The sequence below is a fragment of the Pristis pectinata genome, chromosome 3 (genome assembly GCF_009764475.1).
Source record: "Pristis pectinata isolate sPriPec2 chromosome 3, sPriPec2.1.pri, whole genome shotgun sequence".
Lineage (NCBI taxonomy): Eukaryota > Metazoa > Chordata > Chondrichthyes > Rhinopristiformes > Pristidae > Pristis > Pristis pectinata.
Window position 1 is genome coordinate 70,388,867 of NC_067407.1, and position 27,408 is coordinate 70,416,274.

The following is a 27,408-nucleotide window of genomic DNA, read 5'->3' on the forward strand; positions in this document are numbered from 1 at the left end:
GCATTAAAGAGGCTCTTAGATAGGCATATGAAAATGCAGAGAATGGAGGGATATAGATCATATGCTGGCAGAAGGGATTAGGTGTCATCAGTTTAAATAGTTCAGCACATTGTGGGCTGAAGGGCCTGTTCCTGTGCGAAAAGCACCACGCCACCCACCACCCCCCCCCCTCCCCGAACATCAACTGCTTTCAATTTCTCAAATCTACTTTTACTGTCAATGCAGCCTTCACATTTTCCCACATTATATTCCTTCTGCTATGTGCTCAGCCACTCACTCCGGTCTTTATCCTCTCTGCACTTTCCACACTGCCACCCAGCTTTGTATTATCAGCAAAACTTGGATTATGTTATACCTGATCCCCTCATCCAAATCATTGATATTGATTGTGAACAGCTGGGGCTCCAATATGGACTTCTCCAGCACCCCATCTTCCCCCCCCTCCTTAAATGCATGCCATCTCCAGCAGCCCAGGTAAATAACCTATTGATTCTCTTCTGGGACCTGTACAGAGAGGACGGGTTACACCTGAACCCGAGGGGGGCCAATATCCTTGCAGGCAGGTTTGCTAGGGTGGTTCGGGAGGGTTTAAACTAGTTTGCAAGGGGGATGGGAACCAGAGGGGTAGGTCAGAAGAAGGGGATGGGGAAAAGTCAAACCTAACAAACAGGTAGAGAGGCTTTGAGGACAGAGAAGCAGAGTACAGACTATAAAAGTAGAAAGGTGGATGGGCTAAAGTGCATTTACTTAAATGCAAGAAGCATCAGAAATAAGGGTGATGAACTGAGAGCTTGGATATGTGCATGGGACTATGATTTTGTGGCTCATGCAGAGACTTGGCTGTCACCAGGGCAGGACTGGATATAGAATATTCCTGGTTTTCAGTGTTTTAAAAGGGATTGGGGGGGGTGGTGGAAGAAGAGGAGCGGGGGGAGAGGGGAGAAGAGGAGGAGGGGTAGCGATACTGGTCAGGGATACTATTACAGCTGCAGAAAGGGTGGATAATTTAGAAGGATCCTCTCTAGAGTCAGTATGGGTGGAAGTTAGGAACAAGAAAAGAGCAGTTACTCTACTAGGAGTATTCTATAGGCCACCCCAGTAGCAGCAGGGATACTGAGGAGCAGATTGGAAGGAAGGATTTGGAAAGATGCAAGAATAACGGGGTTGTTATCATGGGAGACTTTAACTTCCCAAATATTGATTAGCACCTGCTTAGTGCCAAAGGTTTAGATGGGGCAGAGTTTGTTAAGTGTGTCCAGGACGGATTCCTGTCACAGTATGTTGACAAACCGACTAGAGGGAATGCCATGTTAGATCTAGTTTTAGGTAATGAACCAGGTCAGGTGACAGATCTCTCGGTGGGTGAGCATTTGGGGGACAGTGACCACTGCTCCATAACCTTTAGCATTATCATGGACAAGGATAGGAGCAAAGAGGACAGGAAGATATTTAATTGGGGAAAGGCAAATTATGAGGCTATAAAGCTAGAACTTGAGAGTGTAAATTGGGATGACATTTTTGAAGGGAAATGTACTATGGAGATGTGGTCGATGTTCAGGGATGTTAGGGATAAATTTGTCCCAGTGAGGCAGAGAAAGAATGGCAGGGTGAAGGAACCATGGGTGACAAGAGAGGTGGAACAACTTGTTAGGAGGAAGGCAGCAGCATACATAAGGTGTAAGCAGCAAGGATTAGATAGGGCTCATGAGGAATATAGAGTAACAAGGAAAGAACTTAAGAGGGGGCTGAGGAGAGCAAGAAGGGGACATGAAAAGGCTTTGGCAAGTAGGGTTAAAGAGAATCCCAAGGCTTTTTTCTCGTATGTGAAGAGCAGAAGGATGACAACAGTAAAGCTAGGTCCGATAAGAGACAAAGGTGGGAAGATGTGCCTGGAAGCTGTGGAAGTGGGTGAGGTTCTCAATGAATACTTCTCTCCAGTATTCACCAAGGAGAGGGGTCTTGATGATGCTGAGGACAGTGTTGGTAAGGTTAATGTTCTAGAGCATGTAGATATCAAGAGAGAGGATGTGTTGGAGCTATTAGGAAATATTAGGACAGATAATCCCAAGGGCCTGACGGAATATTCCCCAGGATGCTTCGCGAGGCGAGATTGTTGAACCATTGGCTAGGATCTTTGAGTCCTCATTGTCCATGGGAATGGTACTGGAGGATTGGAGGGTGGCAAATGTTGTCCCCTTATTCAAAAAAGGTAGTAGGGATAGTCCAGGGAATTACAGACCAGTGAGCCTTACATCTGTGGTGGGCAAGCTGTTGGAAAGGATTCTAAGAGACAGGATCTATGAGCATTTAGAGAATCATGGACTGACTAGGGACAGCCAGCATGGCTTTGTAAAGGGTAGATCTTGCCTCACAAGCCCGATAGGGTTCTTTGAGGAGGTAACCAGGAAGATCGATGAGGGTAGTGCAGTAGATGTGGTCTACATGGATGTTAGTAAGGCGTTTGACAAGGTTCCACATGGTAGGCTTCTTCAGAAGGTCAGAGGGCAAGGGATCCAGGGAGGCTTGGCCGTGTGGATTCAGAATTGGCTTGCCTATAGAAAGCAGAGGGTAGTGGTGGAGGGAGTGCATTCAGATTGGAGGGCTGTAACTAGTTGTGTCCCACAAGGATTGGTTCTGGGACCTCTACTTTTTGTGATATTTATTAATGACTTGGATGAGGGGGTGGAAGAGTGGGTTAGCAAGTTTGCAGATGACACAAAGGTTGGTGTTGTAGATAGTGTGGAGGGCTGTCGAAGCTTGCAGAGGGATATTGATAGGATGCAGAGCTGGGCTGACAAGTGGCAGATGGAGTTCAATCTGGAAAAGTGTGAGGTGATACACTTTGGAAGGACAAACTCCAAGGCGGAGTACAAGCTTAATCGCAGGATCCTGGGTAATGTGGAGGAGCAGAGGGATCTGAGGGGTTCATATCCACAGATCACTGAAAGTTGCCTCAGGTGAATAGGGTAGTTCAGAAAGCTTATGGGACGTTAGCTTTCATAAGTCGTGGGATCGAGTTTAAGAGCTGCGAGGTAATGATGCAGCTTTACAAAACTCTGGTTAGACCACACTTGGAGTACTGTGTCCTGTTCTGGTCACCTCATTATAGGAAGGATGTGGAAGTGTTGGAAAGGGTGCAGAGGAGATTTACCAGGATGCTGCCTGGATTGGAGAGAATGGATTATGAGGAGAGACATGATAGAGGTACACAAGATACTGAGAGGAATAGATAGAGTGGACAGCCAGCGCCTCTTTCCCAGGGCACCAATGCTCAATACAAGAGGGCATGGCTTTAAGGTAATGGGTGGGAAGTTCAAGGGAGATATCAGAGGGAGGTTTTTCACCCAGAGAGTGCTTGGTGCATGGAATGCGCTGCCTGGGGTGGTGGTGGAGGCTGATACGTTGGACAAGTTCAAGAGATTGTTAGATAAGCATATGGAGGAATTTAAAATAGGGGGATATGTGGGAGGAAGGGGTTAGTTAGTCTTTGGCATGGTTTAAAGGTCGGCACAACATGGTGGGCCGAAGGGCCTGTATTGTTCTATGGTTCCCTCTTTGTTTTAATCTGTTAATTAATCCTCAATCCACACCAGGAAATTGCCCCCAATTATGTTGCACCCTATCAAAAGACCTTCTGAAAGTCTAAATACACCAAAGCAACTGGTTCATGCCCATCTATTCTGCAGGTTGCAATGTCAAAAAATGCCAACAGATTTGTCAAACATTAACTTCCTTTCATAGATCCATGTGGATTGTGCCCAGTCCTGTAATTGTTTTCCAACTGCCCTATTACCACTCCCTTGATAATTAATTCCAGTGTTTTCCCTTTGATCAAATGTCAGGATAGGTAACTAGTTTATTGTTCTGAGGTCTGGCTTTCTCTTTCCCTCCTTTCTTAGATAATAAGCTACCTTTGCTATTTTTCAATCCGTGCAAACTGTTCTTGAATCAATGAACTTTTGGGCATGTGAGAGAGAATAGTTTACAGGGAAATAAACAGGGGAATGGAACTGATGAGATTGCTTTGAGAGCTGGCATTGACTTGATGGGCTGAATGACCTTTTTAACTATTGTAAGGAAATATGAATAAGCTACCTTTGCTATTTTTCAATCCGTGCAAACTGTTCTTGAATCAATGAACTTTCGGGCATGTGAGAGAGAATAGTTTACAGGGAAATAAACAGGGGAATGGAACTGATGAGATTGCTTTGAGAGCTGGCATTGACTTGATGGGCTGAATGACTTTCTTAACTATTGTAAGGAAATATGAGATGACAATGACCGCATCCACTACCTCCTTCAAAACTCCAGAATTTAGAAACTCTAGACTTCAGGTTAAGTCCTGAAGATTGAAACCTTCAGTTCCAAGTTCACTGTTTTTACTAAAGCCAATTTCTGTCAACCTGCATTTACTCTTGACCTCTAGTTCTTCATAATTTCCAGGAGTTAATGTGTACTTTCTTTTGTGATTTAATTTTACTGCCATATCCTTGCTCCCCAATGTAACTTTTGCTTCTGTAACAGAACCATAATAATTTTCATTAATCTTTTCATTTTTACATTGCAATGGAAGCTCATATAATCCATTTTTCATGTCTACTCAAGTTTTGCACTCTTTCCTGAAATCTGAAACTGCCCAATCCTCAAGCTTATTGCTTTATTGGGCAATGTTATAAGCCGTTTCTTCTGATCTAATACTGCCTTTAATTTATTTTAGTTGCACAGCTGAAATACATTTCCTGTTGGATTATTTTTGCCTAAAATGGTGATACATTTTGTTGTAAACCATGTACTAATTTGCCATACTTTGTAATATAGTTTCCTCGACTACTAAACTCATTCCTCATGCCGTCACTCTGGGTTATTCAGATTTAAGATTCTGGTTTCAGATAGAATTACATCACTTTCCAACTTTATATAAAGTTCTATCATATCATTTCCTTTAAGGCTCTTTAGCTATGATCAATTAACCCTTTCTCAGTACATAATACGGGAGTCAAGATAATCGCTCATTGGCTCCTCAGTGTACTGATAATTCGTATTGGTTTATTATTATCACTTGGACCGAGGTACAGTGAAAAGCTTGTCTTACAAACCGATCATACAGGTCAATTCATTACACAGTGCCGTTACATTGTGTTAGTACAGAGTGCATTGATGTAGTACAGGTAAAAACAATAACAGTACAGAGTGAAGTGTCACAGCTACAGAGAAAGTGCAGTGCAATAAGGTGCAAGGTCACAACAAGGTAGATTGTGAAGTCATAGTCCATCTCATTGTATAAGGGAACCGTTCAATAGTCTTATCACAGTGGGGTAGAAGCTGTCCCCATGATTATTTTATCACTTTTGTTGTATGTACTTCTAATTTCCTGATTTATACCACGTCCTGCATGAACATTATTTTTGAGGCTTATATGCAATCCTATCAATGCTTTCCCCACATTGTTGTTTCTTAGCTCCACCCAAACTGATTCTGCTTCTTCACTTTTTGAGCCAAGATCCTTCCTCTCTACTGCCTTTACCCATTTTGTTTTAAAAATCAGGGCTATCCTACCTCGTTTTCTATTTTGCCTTTCTCTTTTAAGAGTATCCTGGAATATTTAATTCCTAATCATAGTCACTTTACAACCACATCTCTGTAATGGCTATTGGACTGTACAGCACATTTATTTCTACTTCTACCATTAGTGCCCCTATGTGCTTTCTGAAAATGAGCTTTCCAATTGGGCTTCATACCATTTTTACCTGCTCTGACCATAATTGGAGGCACGTCTTTATGCACTAAACCTTCCTGAACAACTCTAGTTATCTTAAGCAAAGTTGACCATCCCTTTGCCTCCACAGATGCTGCTTGACCTGCTGAGTACTTCCACCAGTTTACTTTTTGCTCCAGATTCCTGCAGTCTCGTGTCTTGACTCTGGTTATCAATGAGTCACGGAGTCAGCATGGATACAGGCCCTCCATACCAAGCATCCCTATCCATTTTGCTATCCTGAACTAGATCCATCTCCTAAATTTTCACTCACTAAAACACTGCATTACTTAGTTTAAAGGCTACAGCCCCAATTATTTACTTTGCTAAAATACTATTCTCAGCAAAACAATTCTCTTTCCCCAGTACCCCATAAGTTGAAACTCAAACGATTAACCCAATAGTTAAACATACAATACGAATATGGTTTCAATTTCGTAAATTTTTTGGATTGAATAAATTCATTTTATCAAGTCCTATTCAATCTATTTTTTTCTTTCAACCATCTAGAATTGACACCTTTTTCTTTATGGAAAATGAAAGGATTAACATGTTTTCGTGATTTATTCATTGATAACTGTTTCACGTCTTTTGAACAGTTGTCTAATAAATACAATTTGCCTAGATCAAATTTTTTTCAATATTTACAGATTAGAAACTTCTTAAAAGTCACTTTACCTTCTTTTCCGATAATATATAAAACTGAAATTACGGGAAAAATCTTAGGTTGTAATCCTTATCAGAAGGGCTTGATAGCAATAATTTATGATCTGATTATGAAAATATGCCTAGAAACACTAGATATAATTAAGAATGAATGGGAAGGAGAACTCCAGATACTTTTACCTACAGAGACATGGAAGAAAATTCTCCAATTAGTTAATACATCTTTAATGTGTGCTAGACACTCTTTGATACAGTTTAAGGTGGTCCACAGGACCCATATGTCGAAGGACAAGTTAGCCCATTTTCATCACCATATAAACCCTATATGTGACAGTTGTAATTCGGAGGTGGCTTCCCTGACACATATGTTTTGGTCCTGTCCTCTTTAGGAAAAATATTGGAAAGACATTTTTAATATTATTTCAACTGTATTGAATATTGACTTATAACCCCATCCTATTACTGCAATTTTTGGGATACCAATGATGGATTCTGGCCATCTATCTGCTTCAGCTTGTCATATGATTGCTTTTGTTACATTAATGGCCAAGAGATCAATTCTATTTAAATGGAAGGACCCTATACCCCCTACTACATTTCAATGGTTTTCTCAAACTATAACATGTTTAAACTTAGAAAAAATTAGGGGTGGTACTGTTGATCCTTTGCTTAAACTTGAGGAAGTTTGGAATCCATTTATTCAATATTTCCATATGATATGAGCAGACCTTTTTCGAATCCCCTTCAATAACCTTTGAATATAGAGGAGCGGAGCTGACGACATAAGAATGTGTTTTTTTTAAATTGAAGAAATATCAGTCCAGTTTTTTGTTTCTTTGAAGTTTTTGGTTTGCTTTTGTTTAATATTATACTTTTTTTTGATCTGGGGGTTTTCTCTCTATATAATTAAATTTCTTTTCAATTATTTTGTTTCCATCACGTACACTCAGCAAGAGTGCAGGAGGTCTAGATTACATATTTTACTCCTTGTGAGTATAAATATTAACTGTTATTATTGTTATCCCGATCTCTTTGTATCATATGTATAATCATTAATGTTATGTACATTAATTTGAATTAACTTGAAATTCAATAAACAGATTGAAAAAAAATAAATTGAAACTGATTTCTTCCACACCAGTCTGGGCCACAAATTGCATGTAGCCCACGGTAACCTAGAGCTGGTCCTCTTTGTAGTTCTGCATCTTAATATGGATCTAACCTCTTAACTCCAACTGCTCATATTCCTTTCACAAAATTTCCTTTGTTCTATCAATGTCTGTGGCTCCCACATGGACCACAACTTTCCGCTCCCACTTCAAGCTCTCCCTGGCACTTGGTTGGCAACACATTTGGGATTTTGGGATTCATGCTCACAGCTAGTATCAGGGAACACCAATCCCTCAAACTATACCGCCTGCTATAACCATTACAATCCTCCTCCCTCCCCCAACTTAAATGTCGCTGTGATGAGTTTGCTTAACCAACCTGCAGTCTCCACTGTCAATCGCACAAGCTGCAAGAACCTTGTACCTGGAATAATTGCTGGGGTTGAGGCTACAACTTCAGCCCTTGCATTTCTCCAATAGATACATCAGTATAACCTACGTCTTCTAATGCCCTCATGCCAATGACACCACATGGATGAATGAGCAGTAAAGTATATTAGTGCCTTGTAATGCAGTCTATCAACTGACATAATATAAGGAGTGTTGAGAAAATACAATGGATTTTCAAGTTCAGCCATGACCTTGTTAAACTGCAGAGCAGGCAATAAGGAGCCTTATAACCACCTCCTTTTGGTAGTATCTACAGGTACTGCTGCCTCAAGGCGGCAACATTCAAAGATTCCCACCATCCGGGCCATGCCATCATCGGGCAGGAGGTCCAGAAGCCTGAAGTCCAACACTGCCAGGTTCAAGAACAGCTACTTCCCTTCAACCATTCCATTCTTGAACCAACCAGCAAAACCCTCATCACTATTGTTTAGCAACACTATGACTACTTTGCAATAAAATGGACTTTTTTTTTTGTTTTAATTGTATTCTTTCTTGTAAAAATTGTGTATAATTTATGTTTATGTTTTTCTTGTGAATGCTGCTTATATGATGCCATGTGCCTGTGATGCTGCTGCAAGTAAGTTTTTCATTGCACCTGTACATACATGTACTTGTGGATATGACAAACTCTACTTTCTTCCATTCCATTATGATGGTGTCAGACCCCATTATTCATTTGCCTCGAGTCACTTTACAAAATTGATGCTCATATGTCATTGCTAATAATGTCCTGATATGACCTTTGTTTTACTTGGGTCTCTTTTATTTATTATTGTCCTCAGTCCTTTTGGGCATGATATGGTGTGGAAGGGAGATAATCAAATACAGGAACTCATTTGCCTGCGATGCATCTTCCATGCTAGGATAAGATTCCAAATGATTACAGAATTAGAATCAAGCACAAAAAAAAGTGCTTTGTTTTTCCCATTAAAGACCTTCCCACTGAAAGCAATGGTTTAGTAGCAGAGACTCAGTCCAGATATCAGGCCTGGTGAGGTGTAGGATGCTTGGATAGGTCAGTAAAATGAGCGTACTTCCAGCTTTCCATTAATATTAATTCTTATTTTTCTCATATACAAGAAATATATAACCCCTCCTCTAGAATTCTTGGCAGCAGATTACGTGATGGGTGAACCCTTCAATAATCGTTTGCAATTGCTGCAAAAGAAATCTAGTAATTTTGCTTTTAATGTAGCATGTGAACTTGAAGCTGTGAGTTTACAATATGCATAGATGGTCCAAACTATTAAGGTGAATCATTTAAATGTCTTAACCACAGCAAATTTATTCTGCATTTGTATTCAAAGTACTTTGAAAATTGACAAGGAAGAGCTTTTCACCTGTCCTCTGCAGAAACATCAAGGTTGGATGTACTAGGATATCAGGTACTTGAATCAACAATTTACCTAAATGCTCTTCATGCACGTTGGTTGCAATGCCATCAAAGGACAGGTAGAACTTAGTCATGGCAGCAGAGAAACAGATCCTTTGACCACCACTTACACCATCCTATACTAATCCCACTTTATTCTACCCACAGTCCATCTTCTCTGCCACCATATCTTACCACTAGAGCTACTGTACTAGGTAAGGTGATCAGATATTCCAATAATATTTAGACTGTTTGAACTATGTCTTATGTCCCAACACCCAATAGAGGTACCAACAGGATGCCATTTGTTCTGATTTTCTGGTTCTTGTCCCTTAGGAGGCCAGACTGAAAGATTGCACCTAGGTTGAGTGCAATAGAGTATGCACAGGGAGCAGGTTTACAGTGCAACAGGGAGTGTAGCCTCTGTGATCTGAAAACTGAATGACTGCATTGGAGCTCAGAGCAGGGCACCAAATAATATCTGAGAGACACCCTTCACCTTCGCTCCTCTTGACCATGGTTGTGGGGGAGTACTGGACTAGCCTGGATCCATTATCCTCAGCAAAGAGAAGTCTTTGACTGTAAATGGAGCAATGAGGGAGAGGAAACAAATCTGGTTAAAGGAAGAATTGCCCATCTCTGCTGAATCCTGGACAACACTGAAACCCACTGCCACTAGCCAAAACGTAATTCTCGATTTCTTCCTTATCCCATTAAATATGAAGCGCTTTTTAAAAAAAAGTGGCCATTTATGAACCTCTCAGGCACCAAACTGGCACTGAGTGACAATAGAAGGGACTGAGAGTGCTCCACAGTCTCATGCGTCTTAATTACATAAGGTATAAGAATGTACATCTGCCCACCTCAGCTTAGCCTGACTTTCCCCACCCGCCCTTCCCTCTCCCCTTTCTTCCTTTTTCAACTGACCAATGTGCAAGTCTCCTTTTGTTTTTAAATCATACACAACTAGCTCAACCACCCTCCAACCTGACCCCTTCCACCACAATGAAAATAAATATCCTAATTTTTCAGTCTTGCCATCTGGTCATGCTTGTTCAAAGTACAGGAAAATAACTAAAGCCCCAGCTAAATCTGCCAATGCAAAACATTATGTTAAATAAGCAACAATACATTAAGAAATAAAGTCATCTAGAACTGCCTAACATAAACTTCCAGCATTGATAACACAGAAACAATATTCTAAGATTCTAATTTATGCACCACAGGAACCCACAAGTATTCCCTATATTATTTTTCCACATTACTCCCCTTTTAAAACCACAAGAAGCAGAAGAAATTTATTTAGTCATGTCTTTAATGATCAACTGAACTCTATTTATTCACCTCAGCTTCATATCCTTCAAAAACCGAAACCAACAAAATAATCTCTCTCTCACTCGAGTGCCTAGCACTTGCTTTAAAAGCAGATGAACACTGATTCAATTGGAACTTTTAAAAAGAAATTTGACAAATAAACGAGCAAGGACATGGGACTAATTGGAATGCTTGTCAAGAGCTGGAGCCAACCTGCGACACCGTTGTCTATTTCTTGCCGCAACAATCTAAAATTTTCTGCAATCAAATGTTTTAAGGATTTTACATAGCAGATAATTAGAAACTATTCTGTTAGTGAATGACTTAATTTTAATCAAGAGATTCCTCTAACAGCTATGCAGTTTAGGAGAGAATCCTTTTGAAGCAAATTACACAGTTAATTGCACCATACACAGTCCATCTGATAAACTCAGAATGCAATTGCTGTTTTTTTTAAGTTAGGATACAATGGTTCACTTTAATTCACTGACTTAATGAACTTCAATTCAACTTATAACACGTGTACAGGTCCTCCTTATTTATAATGTAGTCTCCTATTGTGTCTTCTCTTGATTGAGTCAACTATAACAGTTTTGTAAATAAGATTATCAACTCATTAACTAAATCACTCTAAAAGGATTAAATGGAAAGTTTATTACCTGCAAGCATTATGTATGAGAATTTCAAAAACTAAATCCACAAAAGCTACTCCTCCTAAATTACAAGGCTGAATTTGAGAAATTAAGTTAGAAAGCTCAAAATATAGCCACTGAAATTTCTTGAATGCATTGAGAAAACATCCAAGTTACTCTAATCTAATATGAGAGTCAAGAACTAGAGGGAATAGGTTTAAGGTGAGGGGGAGAGATTTAATAGGATCCTGAGGGGCAACTTTTTCCACCCTGAGGGTGGTTAAGTATATGAAATGAGCTGCCAGTGGTTGAGAAAGGTACATTAACAACATTTAAAATATATTTGGACAGGTACGTGGATAGGAAAGGTTAGGAGGGATATGGATATGGGCAAATGCGACTAGCTTAGATGGGAATCTTGATTGGGGTGGACCAATTGGGCTGAAGGGCCTCTTTCCGTGGCGTGTGCGCGTGTATGGTGGGGGAGGGAGCATCTGCAAAAAGAAAGCACACTTCTTAGCAAACAGAACACAGATTACATTTATTATTAAAATGCAAGGAGCAGGAACAGAATTTTCAAATGAAGTCTGTTCCACCATTCAGTTAGATTATGGGATAATTCACTAGAAACCTCTGTAAACAAGGTATTAACAGACTGTCAGCAGTAATATTATGTTTAGAACTAGACAGAGTAAACCAAATAATCAATGATTTACTCGATTAATATCAGTTGTGATCTGATGATTTACATAAATTTGTGATAGGTCAGACCATGTTTGACTATTCTACTCATCTTTGATAAAACCTACCAAAAGTGCAAAAGACAGCATTGAAACATTTCTCACCACAAAAAGTCAGAAGGACTGGGCAGCGGCTCCATCTCTATGCTCCTTGCAGTCTTCACCATCAAAGAAGTCAATTCATTTCCACTTCAATTTACTTGCATGAGATAGCAAGGAATGGCTAAGAGTATTGGCATCAGTAGGGCTGTCAACATCTGTTTCAGAACTGACAGAGCCTGTGGCCATTCATTCCAGCTCAGCTACAACATAGAAACATAGAAAACCTACAGCACAATTCAGGCCCTTTGGCCCACAAAGCTGTGCCGAACATCAGCATCTACTCAACAATGTACAGAATATGTCCACTCCACAAAAATCTGGACAACAATCTGGCTAATTACTGCTCCATTAATTAATTATTGTTTTGCCATAGGCCAAAAGGGCTTATTTCTGTGCTGTACTGTCCTACATTCATTTATTTTACAGGACGCAGGCCAAAGTGTACTTCTCGTCTTAAATGACTAAGGTGAAGGTGAATCGCTTCCTGGTGAAGATATTCCTATGTTGTTGTTGGGCAGCAACTTCCAGTACCTTAATAACAAGGAATTGAAGGAGTTGGCGAAACAGCTCCTCATTTGACGAGATCATGATCATTTACCCACCTGATCCCAATAAGTCCTGGATTCCCTGCAATATAAGATCTATCAACCTCAAATCTGAATGCACTTCACAATCCCGAGGTAAAGAATGTCAAAGACTTGCATCCTTCTGCAAGAAGAAATTTCTCTTCATTTTACTCCCAAATAATTAATGGAGAGTTTCCCCCTTCAGTTTTTACTGAGGTTCCTTCATGCCACTCAGTCAAATGCTGTTTTTGTGTCAAGGGTGATCATTCTCGCTTGCCTCTGGAATTTAGCTCTATTGTCTATTTTAGACCAAACCTGTAATAAGGCCTGGAGCTCAAAGTTTGTGGTGAAATTCAAATGGAACAGCAGTGAGCAGTTTAATGATGAGTACTGATAGCATTGTCCAGAACACCCATCATTTTGCTGACAATCGGGTATTCTGTGGAGCAATACTTACCTGCAATAAATTGGTCCAGCTTTTTGTAGATAGAGCATATCTAGGCAATTTGCCAGCACTGGGCCAATGCCAAAGTTGAAGACAAAAGAGACTGCAGTTGCTAGAATGTGGAAAAACATAGCACTGGAAGAAGGGTCAAGCAGCATTCGTGGATGCAAAAGGTATATGCTGACATTGTAGGTCACGATGTGGTCGTGCTGGAGGTAAAGAGACAGGTTATACACAGTGGAGAGTGCCAGATGTAATACCTCCTACAGTTTGAGGGAAAAGTACAACCCTCACCCCACCCACCCCTGTTCCCTGGCACTCTCCCCTGCAACCACAGGTGTAACACCTGTCCCTTCACGTCCTCCCTCACTACCACCCGAGGACCTAAACAGCCTTTCCATCTGCACCTCTTTCAACTTGGTCCACCACATTCAGTGCTCGTGATCTGGCCTCCTCTACACTGGTGAAGGCAAGCATAGACTAGTCCAGTGGTTTTCAACCTTTTTGATGCTGCGGACCCCCAGAACATGTCCTTGTTAGATGGTGGACCCCCAAAATAAACAATTGATAATTCATGCATACAACACTTAAATTACCGCACACAGGCCCTATTGAAATAGTGACTATTTCAATCACTGATAATTACCAGCGGTGTCTTTCAGTGTTCAGTTCAATGTGAAGGTTGTGCCTGTTTGGCACTGCAGAGTTTGTCCAAACGTGGTGGTATGTGCGACAAACATACGCATATGTCATCCTCAATATTCAGTATTTGTTTTTGTATCTGTATTTGGTTTTCATGGCAGTGACTGCACAAAACGCTATTTCACACAAGTAAGTGGTTGCAAATGGTAACAGAACATTGACGGCTTTGCCGGACAGCAATGGATACTCCTGGGAACGTGCTATCCAGAACGACAACAGTGACATTCGGTTGAACTACACACGCAAAGTCCTGTCAGATGACAGTTCAGCCAATTCTTCTTGTTCACGTCCAGTTAATTCAGTAAGCATGCATTCAAACGGATTTCGAATCCAATCAAACATGCTCATTTCATCGTCGCCAAAATACTCATGGGAATAGTGTGACAGCTGTTGAATATAGTTCAAAACGGTGCTCGCAATGGCCTCTGTCTTAGTCTCATTCACTGTCAGAAAGTCAGCCAGCAACGGAAATAGACGACTTGCTCACATCTTCCCTTCCAGATACGGAGTTTTTTCTGGAAGGCATTGATTTTGTCATGCGTTTTCAGAACATTTGAGCCAGGTCCTTGCAATCATAGATTTAAGCTGTTCAAAATGTTGAAAATATCTGCAAGATAAGCTAATCTGGCAACCCACGTCTCATCTGTCAAGAACTGTGCCAATGATCCGTTATGCTCATTTAGAAAAATGAGCAGTTCATCTCGCAATTCATATACACGCTGCACAACGCGGCCTCGTGACAGCCATCTGACTTCTGTATCTAGCAACAAATGCTCATGCTCGGCTTCCATTTCACGGCACATGTTTTCAAACAAACGATGATTGAGTGGCCTGGCTTTGATAAAGTTAACGATTTTAATGTACGTGGAAAACACATCCGCAAGATTTTCATCCATATCCTTTGCAGCCAAAGCCTCACAGTGAATCATGCAGTGGGTTGCTGCTACATGTGGAGCTACTTCTTTCACTCGTGTGACTAGACCGGACTTCCGTCCCGTCATTGCGGCAGCACCATGTGTGCATACTCCAATACATTGTGTCCACACTAATGCTGATTGAACAAAAAAAGTGTCAAGCACACGGCAAAGTTCTTCACCGGTTGTACGCTCTGGGACCGCCCCTGCAAAACAAGAAGTCTTCCAAAGCCTTTCCTTCCCAGCAATATCGAACATAAACCAACAACTGCGCAGCACTGGCAACATCAGTACTTTCATCGAGCTGAATCGCAAATCTGACTTGCTGAAGATGTGCTATCAGCTGGCTCTGTATATTTTCTGTCATATTGCCAATTCTTCTGCTTATTGTGTTATCAGACAGTGGAATGGCTTTCAGTTTTTGACTGGATTCTTCTCCGAGTACAACTTCGCACATATCTACTGATGCAGGCAGTATAAGCTCTTCTCCAATTGTGAGAGACTTTCTGGAACGTGCTATTCGTAATGCTACTAAATATGATGCGTGAAGAGCCTTCTCATTTACAGTGGCGCAGGTTGTCATTTTGCCTTTCCGTTTGAGGTACAGCTCCTTTTGCCACTCAAAATATTCCTTCAGCTTACTGGCAATATCTGGATGGATGCACTGTTGTTAAATGGCGCTTCAATTTCGCTGGTTTCATTGCATCGTTGGACAGTGTTTGCAAACACACAACACAGAGAGGTTGGTCCACATTTGTCCCCACTGCGATGAAGCCATATGAAATGTATTCTGGATCGTACTTGCGTTGTTTTCTCTTTCGGTCACCCTTATCCCCTTCTTCATCAGAATCTTCCGGTTTCTGGTCAGCTTTTCTCTTCAGAAATCTCTCCATACTCAGCAATACGCGCTGGACAGTTTAACTACTATTACCGATAAACAAAATTATCAAAACTAATCTAAAATTTACATGCTTGCGCACTTTTCGTTAACAGTGACGTCACTGTGGTGTAAATGCACGGTAAGTAAGCAATATTATTAAGGCACACCAACAACGTCATTCAGTCTCACTAACACTACAGTGCACAACAGAATAGTAGTGAGTAGTGAACACTACTGACTACTCTGACTACACAAATCGGATATTAAGCAGCAGCTTACCAGAAGGAAACACCGTCTAAGTCTCTAAGATTGTCGCCTATAACAGATAGAATAGATATGGCCGATTTTCTGAATAGTGGAAAACTGGAGCAAGCAAGTAAGCTACGTCTTTGTAACAGGTCGCTTTTCCATTTTTTTCTTGGCTTGCTCGCGGATCCCCTGGCAACCCACCGTGGACCCCCAGGGGTCCCCCGGGCCACAGGTTGAAAACCTCTGGACTAGTCGACTGTTTGGCAAAGCACCTGTGCTCTGTGCACAATGGCCAAGTTGAGCTTCCGGCTGCATATCATCTTAACTCTCCTTCCCACTCCCACACTGACTGGCCTGTCCTCTGTCTTCTCTGTTGATAGGGTGAGGCCAAATGCAAACTGGAAGAACAATTCCACTTAGTCTTCTTTTCCCTTAGTTCACTTTTTCCATCCTCCCCATCTGATTCCACCTATCACTTACCAGCCTTTCTTCCCCCCTCCACCCCTCCCAACTCCTTCATTCTGCAATAAACTGGCAACTTTTCCTGTTCCCTCTCAGTCCTGATGCAGGGCCTTGACCCAAAATGTCAGCTTATATCTTTTGCCTCCACAGGTGCTTCTTGACCCACTTGTGTTTGACCTAATGTCTCAAAATGTTATAAACTCAGTGGGAAGAACCCACTGAGTTCTTCCAGCATTCTGTTTGTTGTTCCAAATGTCAATATTGTAATTAGACATTGGCTAGAAGTGCAGTTAGTTCTGGGTTACAAGTCTTCAACACTACATCTGAGAGAATGTTTGCTACATCCAATGCATTCTGTAATTTCAGGATATCACATACTTGAATGAAGCTGGCTGAAGATTTGATTCTGTGATGGTCAAGACACCAGGAGGAGACCAAGATTAATCAGTCACTCAGAATTTCTGGCCGCAAGATGGTGGACTTGCCCTTGACACTTGCACTGAAGTTCACAATTGTCAAAGAGAGGAATGTTTCTGGAACCTGCCCCTCCAATTAGCCATTTAATCATATGTTAGTATTCACAACTAGATACGGAGGACTGCAGAGCTTTGATCAGAGTTATTGGTTCACTGTTTAGCATACATGCCTTTCTGCATTATAACTTCAGTAAGCTGGCATCTCAATTTTTGATACATCTGATGCTGCAACTGAAACATTTTTCACCGAACTAGATACAGGTCCCTGGCTTAATAGTAATGATAGAGTGAGGGGCAGTCAAGACCAAGATGTGGTAGGATACAATTCTATTGCTGCTGATGATCCACACTGTGTCATAGAAGTTCATCTTTGAGCTATTTAAATCTATGTCACTTATCAGGAAGGTAAAGCTAATCGTAATGGAGGAACCCATCAGTCTGAAGATGGGGAAGATGGGGAATTGTCTGCACAGTGACCATGTTGTGGACATTCCTACCAATATTGTCGTAGATAGATGCATCTGCAATAGGTAGATTGGTGAGAACAAGTTTAGTTTCCACATTACTTTCACATTGGCAGGACTCAACCTGCTTGTCAGTGGCCACTTTTGTTGATGAACACTCAAGTCCCTACCCAGATAGCCTTGCTACCTTTCCAATGTGCTGTTCAACATGGAGGACTACCAAATCATCAGTTCAGGGAGGGCAGTGTTGCTAATCAAGTGATTTACTTGCTTGTGTTTGAGCTCAAGCCTCAAAATTTTATGAAGTCCAAGTTCAATCATGAGAACTTTCAGGGGCACTCATTCCAGCCCATGTTATCCCTACATAGGGAGTGGGGGAGGGGGCGGAGGCAGAGTCCTGTCAGTGGGATAGGATGCACCCAGAGATTGCAATGGAGCTGTCTGCGAAGTTGGCTGAAAGTTACAATTCTGTAAGAAATACTACAACAGGTTATTGGTTGACTAGCCTACGGGTCAGCTTCTCCTCATTTAGGCCTAAGCCCGCAGATATTCATGAAGACTCTGCAGGCTTGACTGGGTTGGGCATATTTTTGACACATTCAAATTTGGTGCCTATCACAATACCTGCTGTCTCAGCAGTCTGATATAACAGGAGCTTGCGAGACCATTTCAAAGGACAAGCACATGCTATGGATATGGAGTCACATATAGACTGGACAAGAGCAGGGAAGTTTGTTCATTTGCCGTCATCTTTTTATTCCAGATTTATTTAATTAACAGAACTTAATTTCCCCAGCCGCCAAGGTTGAATTCAATTCATATCTCCACATCATTAGTTCACAATGCTTTATTAGCCCAGTAATATAACCACTATGGTACTGTTTTCTTCAATAAAGTGATAGAAGGGGCCATCAATATGACTTTCAAATGTCACATCTGCTAAATGACGCAAGATTTAGGTTCCACTAGCAGAACTCAGCTCCAGGTTTTGGTCTAAACAGACCCAAGAGTTAAATTACAGAAATGTTGAGACCGTGACTGCCCTGGGGATCAAGGCAATATTTGATTAAGTGAGGCAATGACAAAACATCATAAAACTGAAGTACATAGGAATGGGAACTAGCACATGAATGCCTGTGAATGTTGTAGGCAAATCATTTCCATCCCAGAACATCAGTCCAGAATTTCCTCAGGGCAATATCCTATGCCAACCAACTTCAACCATTTTGTCAATATCCTTCTCTTGATCATACAGTTGAGTAGAGATGTTTGCTGATGATCATAGAATCTAGTTCCATGTGCTTTCATCAACCCAGAACTTCAACTCTGTTTCTCCTCTCCAGAGATGCATCTGACCTGATATTTCTATTTTGTTGCATTTGACAGATTTCCAGTTCATAATATTTTGCTTTGCCCTAGATAATGAACCAGTGAATGACTATGTGCACCATAATCTAGCTCAAGATAACAAACAGCAAGTAGCAATCTCAATACTCAAGCAATGACAATCCCTAATGACATCCATCACTAAATTCTCCAGCATCAACACCTTGGTAGGGGAGACACCACTGATTAGTAACATATCTTGCAGGGCCAGGTCAGAGGGTATGCATTCTGTGGCAAGTGGCTCATATCCTGACTTCACAAAAAGCGTTGAGTGATATCTGAATGAGAACCACCAAATCATCCTATGTTCATAGCTCCCAGCTTCATGCCATTTGAAAATACTTTTAGTCCTTACAATTCACGAAAATGAAATTCACGTGCCACTGTTTCATCAAATAGAGAACCAAACAATGATATAATTTACTTCATATGTCCAAGAAACAAACAAACAACATTTGCCTGCAAAACTCTAAACAAAAATGTTTCTTTTTATGTCAAGATAACCAAGCATGTTAGGGGTCTATATACAAAACATTGAAAACTCCTGAAGGGAAATAGGCTCATTACTGCAAGGATTGTACAAGGACCCAACTGATTAATACTAACTGAAAGCTTGTGTTCAAATCTACATTTTTAAAATGGTCTTCCCAACTTGCTAGAAACTGCCTAGTAAAGTATTTACCAGGGATGGACAATGGAATGTTTGGAAAACACATGCTTCACAATCAGCTCAACTTACCTGTACACAGGCCTGAAACTGCTCCCAAAGTGTGTCTGGTACTTCATCAGGCAGGCAAAGCAAAAGCTCAGTACAGCTCCTGAATGGATTAAAAAGATTAGAAATAAATGATTCAATTTATCTCACACAACAGTATTGTCAAGACATTTTTCAGGTCAAACCACCTTTATAAGAACTCCAAATTTGCTACAATCAGATCTATGCAGATGTTCTGTCAAAAATATCAGGTTCACCTCAAAACAGAAAATGTACATACTTGAGCTACCATAATGATATTCTAGTTTAAGCATAACTCAAAGTGAAAAAATGAAATTCAGGGTTTAAGAACCAAATTTGTATGGTGGTTGATATTTGTTACATAATTTTGAAAAATGAACTGACCATTAATTGAGCAAAAATTATAATTATTAGAAGTGTACAACTTATTAGGGACACAAATTGCTATCATGGTACACATATGTAATAAATTAATCTTACTATAACTTGGCAGTGTATCCTGAACATTAACTTACAACAACAGGGATATAGATATAAAATGCAAATCCACTCAAGATAGATATAAAATGCAAATCCACTCAAGACAGACATTGCTGAGCTACCTGACTCAATACAATACCACAATTAGTCAAATACACAAGCAGAAAAATCCTAAAAATATCTTTAAAGCAACAAAAATAAATGGCAGCCTAAAGAACAATATAAACTCCTTCACTTAATACATATTTTTACAAAATAACCTAAGCCATTACCTCAAAATTATCCACCATGCAGAATTCAGCCTTCTGTTTTTCATACAAAAATAAATCAAAACAAGTTCTAAAAAACTGAAAACACTAACAAAAACAAGACTTTATAACAAAAATATAAACGCTGTGGTTTTTGTGTAGGAAATAAACACTGCAATTAAGCTGACTGCAGAGTAACAAACATCTCATGCAAAGGTTGTTTTCAATATGGTAAAAGTTAAAAACTAATGAGATCCATAGTGTTCTACAGCACGAGGCCATTCAAACCATTGTACTGGCTGAATTGCTGAACTATCCACATTTTCACTCTCTTGCCTTTTCTTCATTCTTCCCAGAGTATTTATCAACTTGCCTTTCCAAAGAGCTTAGGTTTCTGGTTTTGCCATTAGTATCTGACATTGCATACATGTTTCATAAATCTTTTGAAATCATAAATCTCTTCCATTGTTCGTTTGATGTTTTCCCAATTTACCTTCTCTGGTTACCAGGTCAGTAACTATTACAAATGGAAACTACCCAAATATACAATGCCCTAATGTGGTTACAGGTTAAAAATGGAATAGTAGTTGCATATCATTCATAATCAAAAGAGTGCAAAATTCAGTGCTGGATCTCAAACCACATTTTCTGAAACTACCTGCCAAGTGACATGCAAGAGTCAACTGATAATACTTTTGGTGTCCAACATCTAAGCATCAATTCCAAGGTAGTCCATCATTAAATTGCTTGAATTTCACCTTTAGAAGCAAATTGTGCACAACGTATTAATAGTTAATGAAAGATGGTGTTACATATTGTCAGTTAAGCTTCACTCTACACTCTTTTAGTAGATTATTTGCATCATTAACTCTTGACCAGATCTACTTTAGCAATCAATAGCCTCTTGCTTAGAGCCAGCAAAGAATTGATGGATTCTTCCACGCTGTAACCTTCCTGTGATCCTATCAATTGCCATATCCAAAGTCATTTTTCAAATTGCTGCTGAAACTTGATTTTTATTTAGTTTCAGGTTGTGGGCAGCACTGGCAAAACCACATTTATTGCCAACCTCCATATACACTGAGAAAATCAAAGTGGAACTACTTAAACTGTACCAGTACTTGCAGTGTTCAGCTGATAATTCCAGGAAATTGATTTAGACAATATTGTACAAAGCATTAGTTTGCATTAATGGCTAAAGGCAATATTAGATTTACCTAATTTTTCCCAAATGTTAACTAATCATATTTATATTATGGAATGAACAGATTACTAGTCACACCAGGAATTTACAAAAGACTCCTGCTTCAAAACCTTATTGGATGACACCATTCCTTGGCTGTAGACAGAAGCTTTACAAGCCTATCATAACGAGGCCTTCAGACAAGATTAAAAATTTAGCATTGACAATTTATCTATTCTGACTTTAGTTACATCAAGAATGCTTTTTTAAACCACAATACTGGAACATAAACTGACCTGTTTACAACTACATTGCAACCAAACCTGCACCATTTGGGATGAAAATATTTTGCCTGAACAAACCTATGATATTTTGACCAATTAACATAGATCTATGTTCCCTTGTTATCAATTTCTCTTCCAAGGGAGATAGGTCCACTTACCTATCCTTCTGATTTTTGTAAACTTAAGTTAAATCTACCTTATCTTCTTGTGTTCTAAAAGCAATCAACCCCAAACTAGACACCCTCTTTTTTTAAAGTATAATTCTCCAGCCCCAGCATCATCCTCATATCTCCTCAGCACCCTCTCTGGTGCCATCATATTCTTAGTGGTGATCAGAACAGTACATTGTACCCTAGCTGTGGCCTGACATGATCTCCCTGATCAATATGTCTTCTTAAGCACCTTATCTACCTTTTGAAGGATTACCGCATATAAAACAGAATAAAAAAAATTTCCCCCAAATTATTCCATATGGACACCCATCAATCCCAGGCTGTGTTAATGGATATTTAAATATCACAGGGGAAATCAGGCATTCTAAATCATTTCTGAACATTCCAGCCACATGCAGGATACTGTTAACTCTATGTAAAGTCTTTATGCACTTTTACAACAGTATCCACTATATAAAAATATTGTTCTACAAAGTATGTTGAAGATTTTTCTTTAATAATTCCTGCAATCACCTAACCAAAGAAAGGACATTGGAGTGGAGGGTATAAGGGGCTTCAAACAGATGAACTCCTGGAGATAAGGATTGGGAGATGCAGTAAGAAGGCACTCAGGGAAAACTGACTCATGAGAAAGGGATCATTTTTGGAACTGAGCGCTTTTAAGAAAAAAAATGATTAAAAATTTTTTCTTACTATTGACAAATTTTGAAACTCCCTAGTAAAAGAACTTCTGATGTTCATTAGTTGCCACGCTGAACAACGATAAGATTCCAACTAATGGATAGGAGATGGTCACGGTTCAATCAGGTACCTCTATTGCCTAATCAATGTGAGATTTGTAAACGCAATGAGAGCCCTTGCTTCCCTACCACCTTCCATTTAATCCAGGCAACTGAAAAGGATTCCTTTCCAATAAAAAAATAAAAACTCTAAAAATAATGAACACATATTTCATGCATTCCCTAATAACAATTGTCCAGTTAAAAGAATTAGTGACAGACGTAGTCTTAAGCTGATAACCTAAAAGTTAAGCTTTCAAGCACTAAATTCCCCTTTGCTCTGATGTTGGATTTCCCTAATTATAGAATAATTCAATTTCAAAACAGCATTCAATAAATATGGTATTGTAGCCACACGCAACGCGCTACTAAAGGAACATACAGAGGCAGAGTGTTGAACTCAAAAAATCCTTTACTGATTCAAAATTGCGCACTTAAATCTCCCATCCCATGGGCCCCTGCGACCCAGACATTACATCCGACTGTCCCCAGAGGGTCCACCCCGAGCGGGTAGTTCCAAACGCGCTACTGCGTATCTGCCCGCGGCTCCCGATGGCAGTTTGAGTCCCGCATGTGCGGGCCGCCACGCCACACCACCCCCCCCCCCCAGAAACGTCCATCGGGGGAGTGGAGCCCCCAGTCTGTGTGGCTTGCCTGGGGTGGCCGGCCTTGCTGGCATGGTGCGGGTACCCTCACTGGTTGCTCAATGTCCAAGTGCGCCAGTTTAAGGCGGTCCACTGTAAAAGTCTCTTCCCGGCCACCCACCTCCACGACACACGTGGATCCGTTGTGCCGGATCACCTTGAAGGGTCCCTCATACAGCCGCTGTAGAGGTGACCTGTGCATGCCCCTGCGAATAAAAACATACTCACAGACTTGGAGGTCTTTAGGGGTGAAGGATGGCGTGGGACCATGCCTGGAGGACGGGACCAGTGCCAGGGTCCCTACCTCGTCCCGCAGCCTCGATAGCACCGCTGCTGGAGTTTCTTCCGAACCTCGGGTCTCTGGTACGAACTCACCCGGGACCGTCAGGGGGGCGCCGTAGACCAATGCCGCCAAGGAGGTGCCCAGGTCCTCCTTGGGGGCTGTGCAGATGCCCAGTAGGCCCCAGGGAAGCTCATCTGTCCAGTTGGGGCCCCTGAGGAGCGCCATCAAGGCCGGCTTTAGATGCCAGTGGAATCTCTCTACCAAACCGTTGGACTGGGGATGATACGCTGTGGTGTGATGCAGCTGGGTGCCCAGGAGCTGCGCCAGTGCTGTCCACAAACCAGACATGAACTGCGCCCCTCTGTCGGAGGTGACGTCCGTTGGGAGGCCGAACCTGGCGATCCAGTTTGCAATGAGTGTCCTGGCGCAGGACTCAGTGGACGTGTCTGCGAGCGGCACGGCTTCCGGCCATCTGGTGAACCTGTCTACCATGGTAAAGATATACCTGGCGCCCTGGGAGACTGGCAGGGGGCTGACGATTTCCATGTGGATGTGTTGGAACCTCCCGTGTGTCGGCTGGAACTGCTGGAGGGGAGCCTTCACGTGCCGCTGGACTTTGGCGGTCTGGCAGTGTACGCAGGTCCTGGCCCAGTGTCCGACCTGTTTGTGCAAACTGTGCCAGACGAATCTGTCCGCCACCAGCTTGATGGACGGGTGGGCCAGGTCATGCAGTGTGTCGAACACCCGGTGCCTCCATGCTGCTGGTACCACAGGTCGGGGTTTGCCGGTAGACACGTCGCACAGGAGTCAATCCACTGCCGGGCCGATGGGGACGTCCTCCAACTGGAGTCCTGAAACAGTGGTGCAGTAAGCCGGGATCTCGGTGTCCGACTGTTGTGCTTCTGCCAGTGCTGCGTAGTCTATTCCTGAGGACGATATGCCCGCTGAGTGGAGGCAGGGGCGAGACAGTGTGTCGGCGACGACGTTGTTCTTCCCTGTGATGTGGCGGACATCCGTGGTGAATTCTAAAATAAAGGACAGGTGCCTCTGCTGCCGAGCCGACCATGGGTCTGATACCCTGGCCAGTGCGAAGGTGAGGGGCTTGTGGTCCGTATACACGGTGAACTCCCTTCCCTCGAGGAAGTACCGGTAATGCCGAACAGCCAGGTACAGAGCTAGCAACTCTCTGTCGAAAGCGCTGGTGGCCATAGGTGCCAGCTGAAGAAAGCAAGTGGTCGCCACTGGCCCTTGACGAGCTGCTCCAGAACTCCGCCGACTGCCGTGTCAGAAGCGTCGACTGTGAGTGCCGTGGGTACATTGACTCTCGGGTGCACTAAGAGGGCCGCCTTTGCCAGCGCCTCCTTGGCCTGCTCGAACGCCTCTGTGTACTCCGCATCCCACCTCTTTGCCAGCCATCAGGCTGAACAAGGGTCTCAAGATGCATGCCGCCACCGGTACGAACCGATGATAAAAGTTGACCATCCCTACGAAATCCTGCAGGCCCTTGACTGTGCTGGGCTTGGGGAACTGGCGGATGGCCTGGACCTTGTCCGGTAGGGGAACTGTGCCATGTCGGTTGACCCTGTGGCCCAAGTAGTCGATCTCTGTCAGCCCGAACTGGCACTTCACTGGATTGATTGCCAGTCCGTGGTCGCTCAGGCATTGGCAGAGCTGGCGCAAATGTGCCACGTGCTCTTGGTGCGAACTGCTGGCCACCACGATATCGTCCAAGTAAATGAAAACGAAATCCAGGCCGCGTCCCACTGAGTCCATGAGATTTTGGAAAGTTTGAGCTGCATTCTTGAGACCGAAAGGCATCCTCAGGAATTCGAACAAGCCGAACAGGGTGATGAGGGTTGTCTTGGGCACATAGTCAGGGTGCACTGGGATCTGATGGTATCCCCTGACCAAGTCAATTTTCGAGAAGATGGTCGCTCTGTGCAGGTTCGCCGTGAAGTCCTGGATGTGGGGTACCGGGTATCTGTCGGTGGTTGTGGCGTCGTTGAGCCTCCTGTAGTCTCCGCAGGGCCTCCACCCTCCTGTGGACTTGGGCACCAAGTGCAGCAGGGATGCCCATGGGCTGTCCGAGCAGTGTACAATTCCCATCTCTTCCATCTTACAGCTTGTCGGGTGGGAGCCTGCGAGCTCGGGCGTGCAGCGGTGGTCCTTGTGTGGGGATGTGGTGCTGCATGCCGTGCTTGGGGTCGGCCGTGGAGAACTGCGGGGTGACTATGGAGGGGAATTCCACCAACATCCTGGCAAATTCATTACCCGAGAGGGTCACGGAATCCAGGTGGAGGGCCGGTAGCTTGGCTTCTCCGAGCTGGAAAGTCTGGAACGTCTCGGCATGGACCAAACGCCAGCCTTTTAGGTCGACCAGGAGGCAGTTGGCTCGTAGGAAATCTGCCCCAGTAGAGGCTGTGACACCGCTGCCAACGTGGACCCGAAACGCAGTGAGATAGTTCGCGGGCTATACATCCGAATACCGGTGCCATTTTCAGCGGTGAGTTCGGGGCCTGGGACTGCGTTACGAGTGTCCATGTTTGAGGGGGGTAAGTACACTGACTTCGGCCCTGGTCTCTACCAGGAAGCGCTGCCCAGAATGTCGGTCCCAGAGGTACAGGAGGCTGTCTTGGTGGCCAGCCGTCGTAGCCATTAGCGTCGGCTGGCCCTGGCGTTTCCCAGAAAAGCACATGGTGGACGGCAGCGGCGCGCGCCTGAACCCCATCTTTGGTGATAGAAACACCATTGTTCCGAACTTTCGTCATTTTTCCCCGTGGGTTTTGACGGCTTCGGTTGTGGGGCCTGGGCTTTGGGGTGCGCATTCATGGCTAGGCCAATGGGCCAGTTGCTTACTCTGCTGACTCCATGTTGCTTACTCTGCCAAAGGATGCCTGCTTTAGCCGCAACCCTGTGTGGGTCGCTGAAATCCTAACTTGCAAGGAGGTGGCGAATGTCCTCTGGCATTTACTCGAGGAACAACTCTTCAAATAAAAGGCACGGCTTATCGCCGTCCATAAGCGTCAGCATATCATTCACGAGCTCAGATGGCGTGCGGTCGCTCAGACCATGTGTAGGAGTTGTGCAGCCTGTTCACGGCGGAAGAGTCTGAAGGTACGGATCAGGAGCACCTTAAGCTTAGTGTACCGTTGGTGGCTGGCGTAGGAAATCGATGATCCGGCCTGCTGTGTCCTGGTCGAGCGTGCTGACCACGTAGTAGTACCGTGTGGCGTCGGCTGTAATGTCTACGATATTGAACTGGGCCTCAGCCTGCTCGAACCAAATGTGGGGCTGAGTGGCCCAGAAAGTTGGGAGCTTCAGAGACCACGCTGTGCGAGTTGCTCGAACTCATGGCTGGTTGCTGAGTCGCCAGCTCCAGATACCATCTGGAGCATCGGGGTCACCAATGTAGCCGCATGCAACACACGGAGGCAGAGAGTGCTGAACTCAAAAATCCTTCACTGATTCAAAATCATGCGCTTAAATCTCCCATCCCATGCGCCCCTGTGACCTGCGGGGTGGACGTGACGTCCGACCGTCCCCGGAGGGTCCGCCCCGAGCGGGTAGTTCCAAATGCGCTACCGCATGTCTGCCCGCGGCTCCCGATGGCGGTTCGAGTCCCATGTGTGTGGGCCGCCACAGTATTCTGTTAATTTTGTGCCACTGATAATTGACAAATAATTTGTCAATTTGCTATACAAGTTGTAACTGGTTTATTTTGTTAGCTATATGTAAGACAATAAAGCATTAAGAAACACCTTGGAGAATAGTGTAAATAAAATGGAATTGGACATTTTTCAATAAAATCTAAACTCCAACAAATTTATTATGGCAAGAACATTTCCAGCATTTTGACCTCATATATCAACATTTGCAACATTATCCCTTTTATTTTAATTTGGTAGACTTCTCTA

The 27,408-nt window shown here is 42.8% G+C and overlaps 1 protein-coding gene across 1 annotated transcript in view; it reads right to left on the bottom strand.

Moving 5' to 3' along the window:
• LOC127568443 (zinc finger protein 292-like) overlaps window positions 1-27,408 on the bottom strand; it is a 192,134-nt gene that overhangs the window by 95,124 nt on the left and 69,602 nt on the right. The window contains exon 3 of the mRNA XM_052012175.1: window positions 19,424-19,502. Coding sequence (XP_051868135.1) covers window positions 19,424-19,502 — 79 coding nt within the window. The remainder of the gene's footprint in view (window positions 1-19,423; window positions 19,503-27,408) is intronic.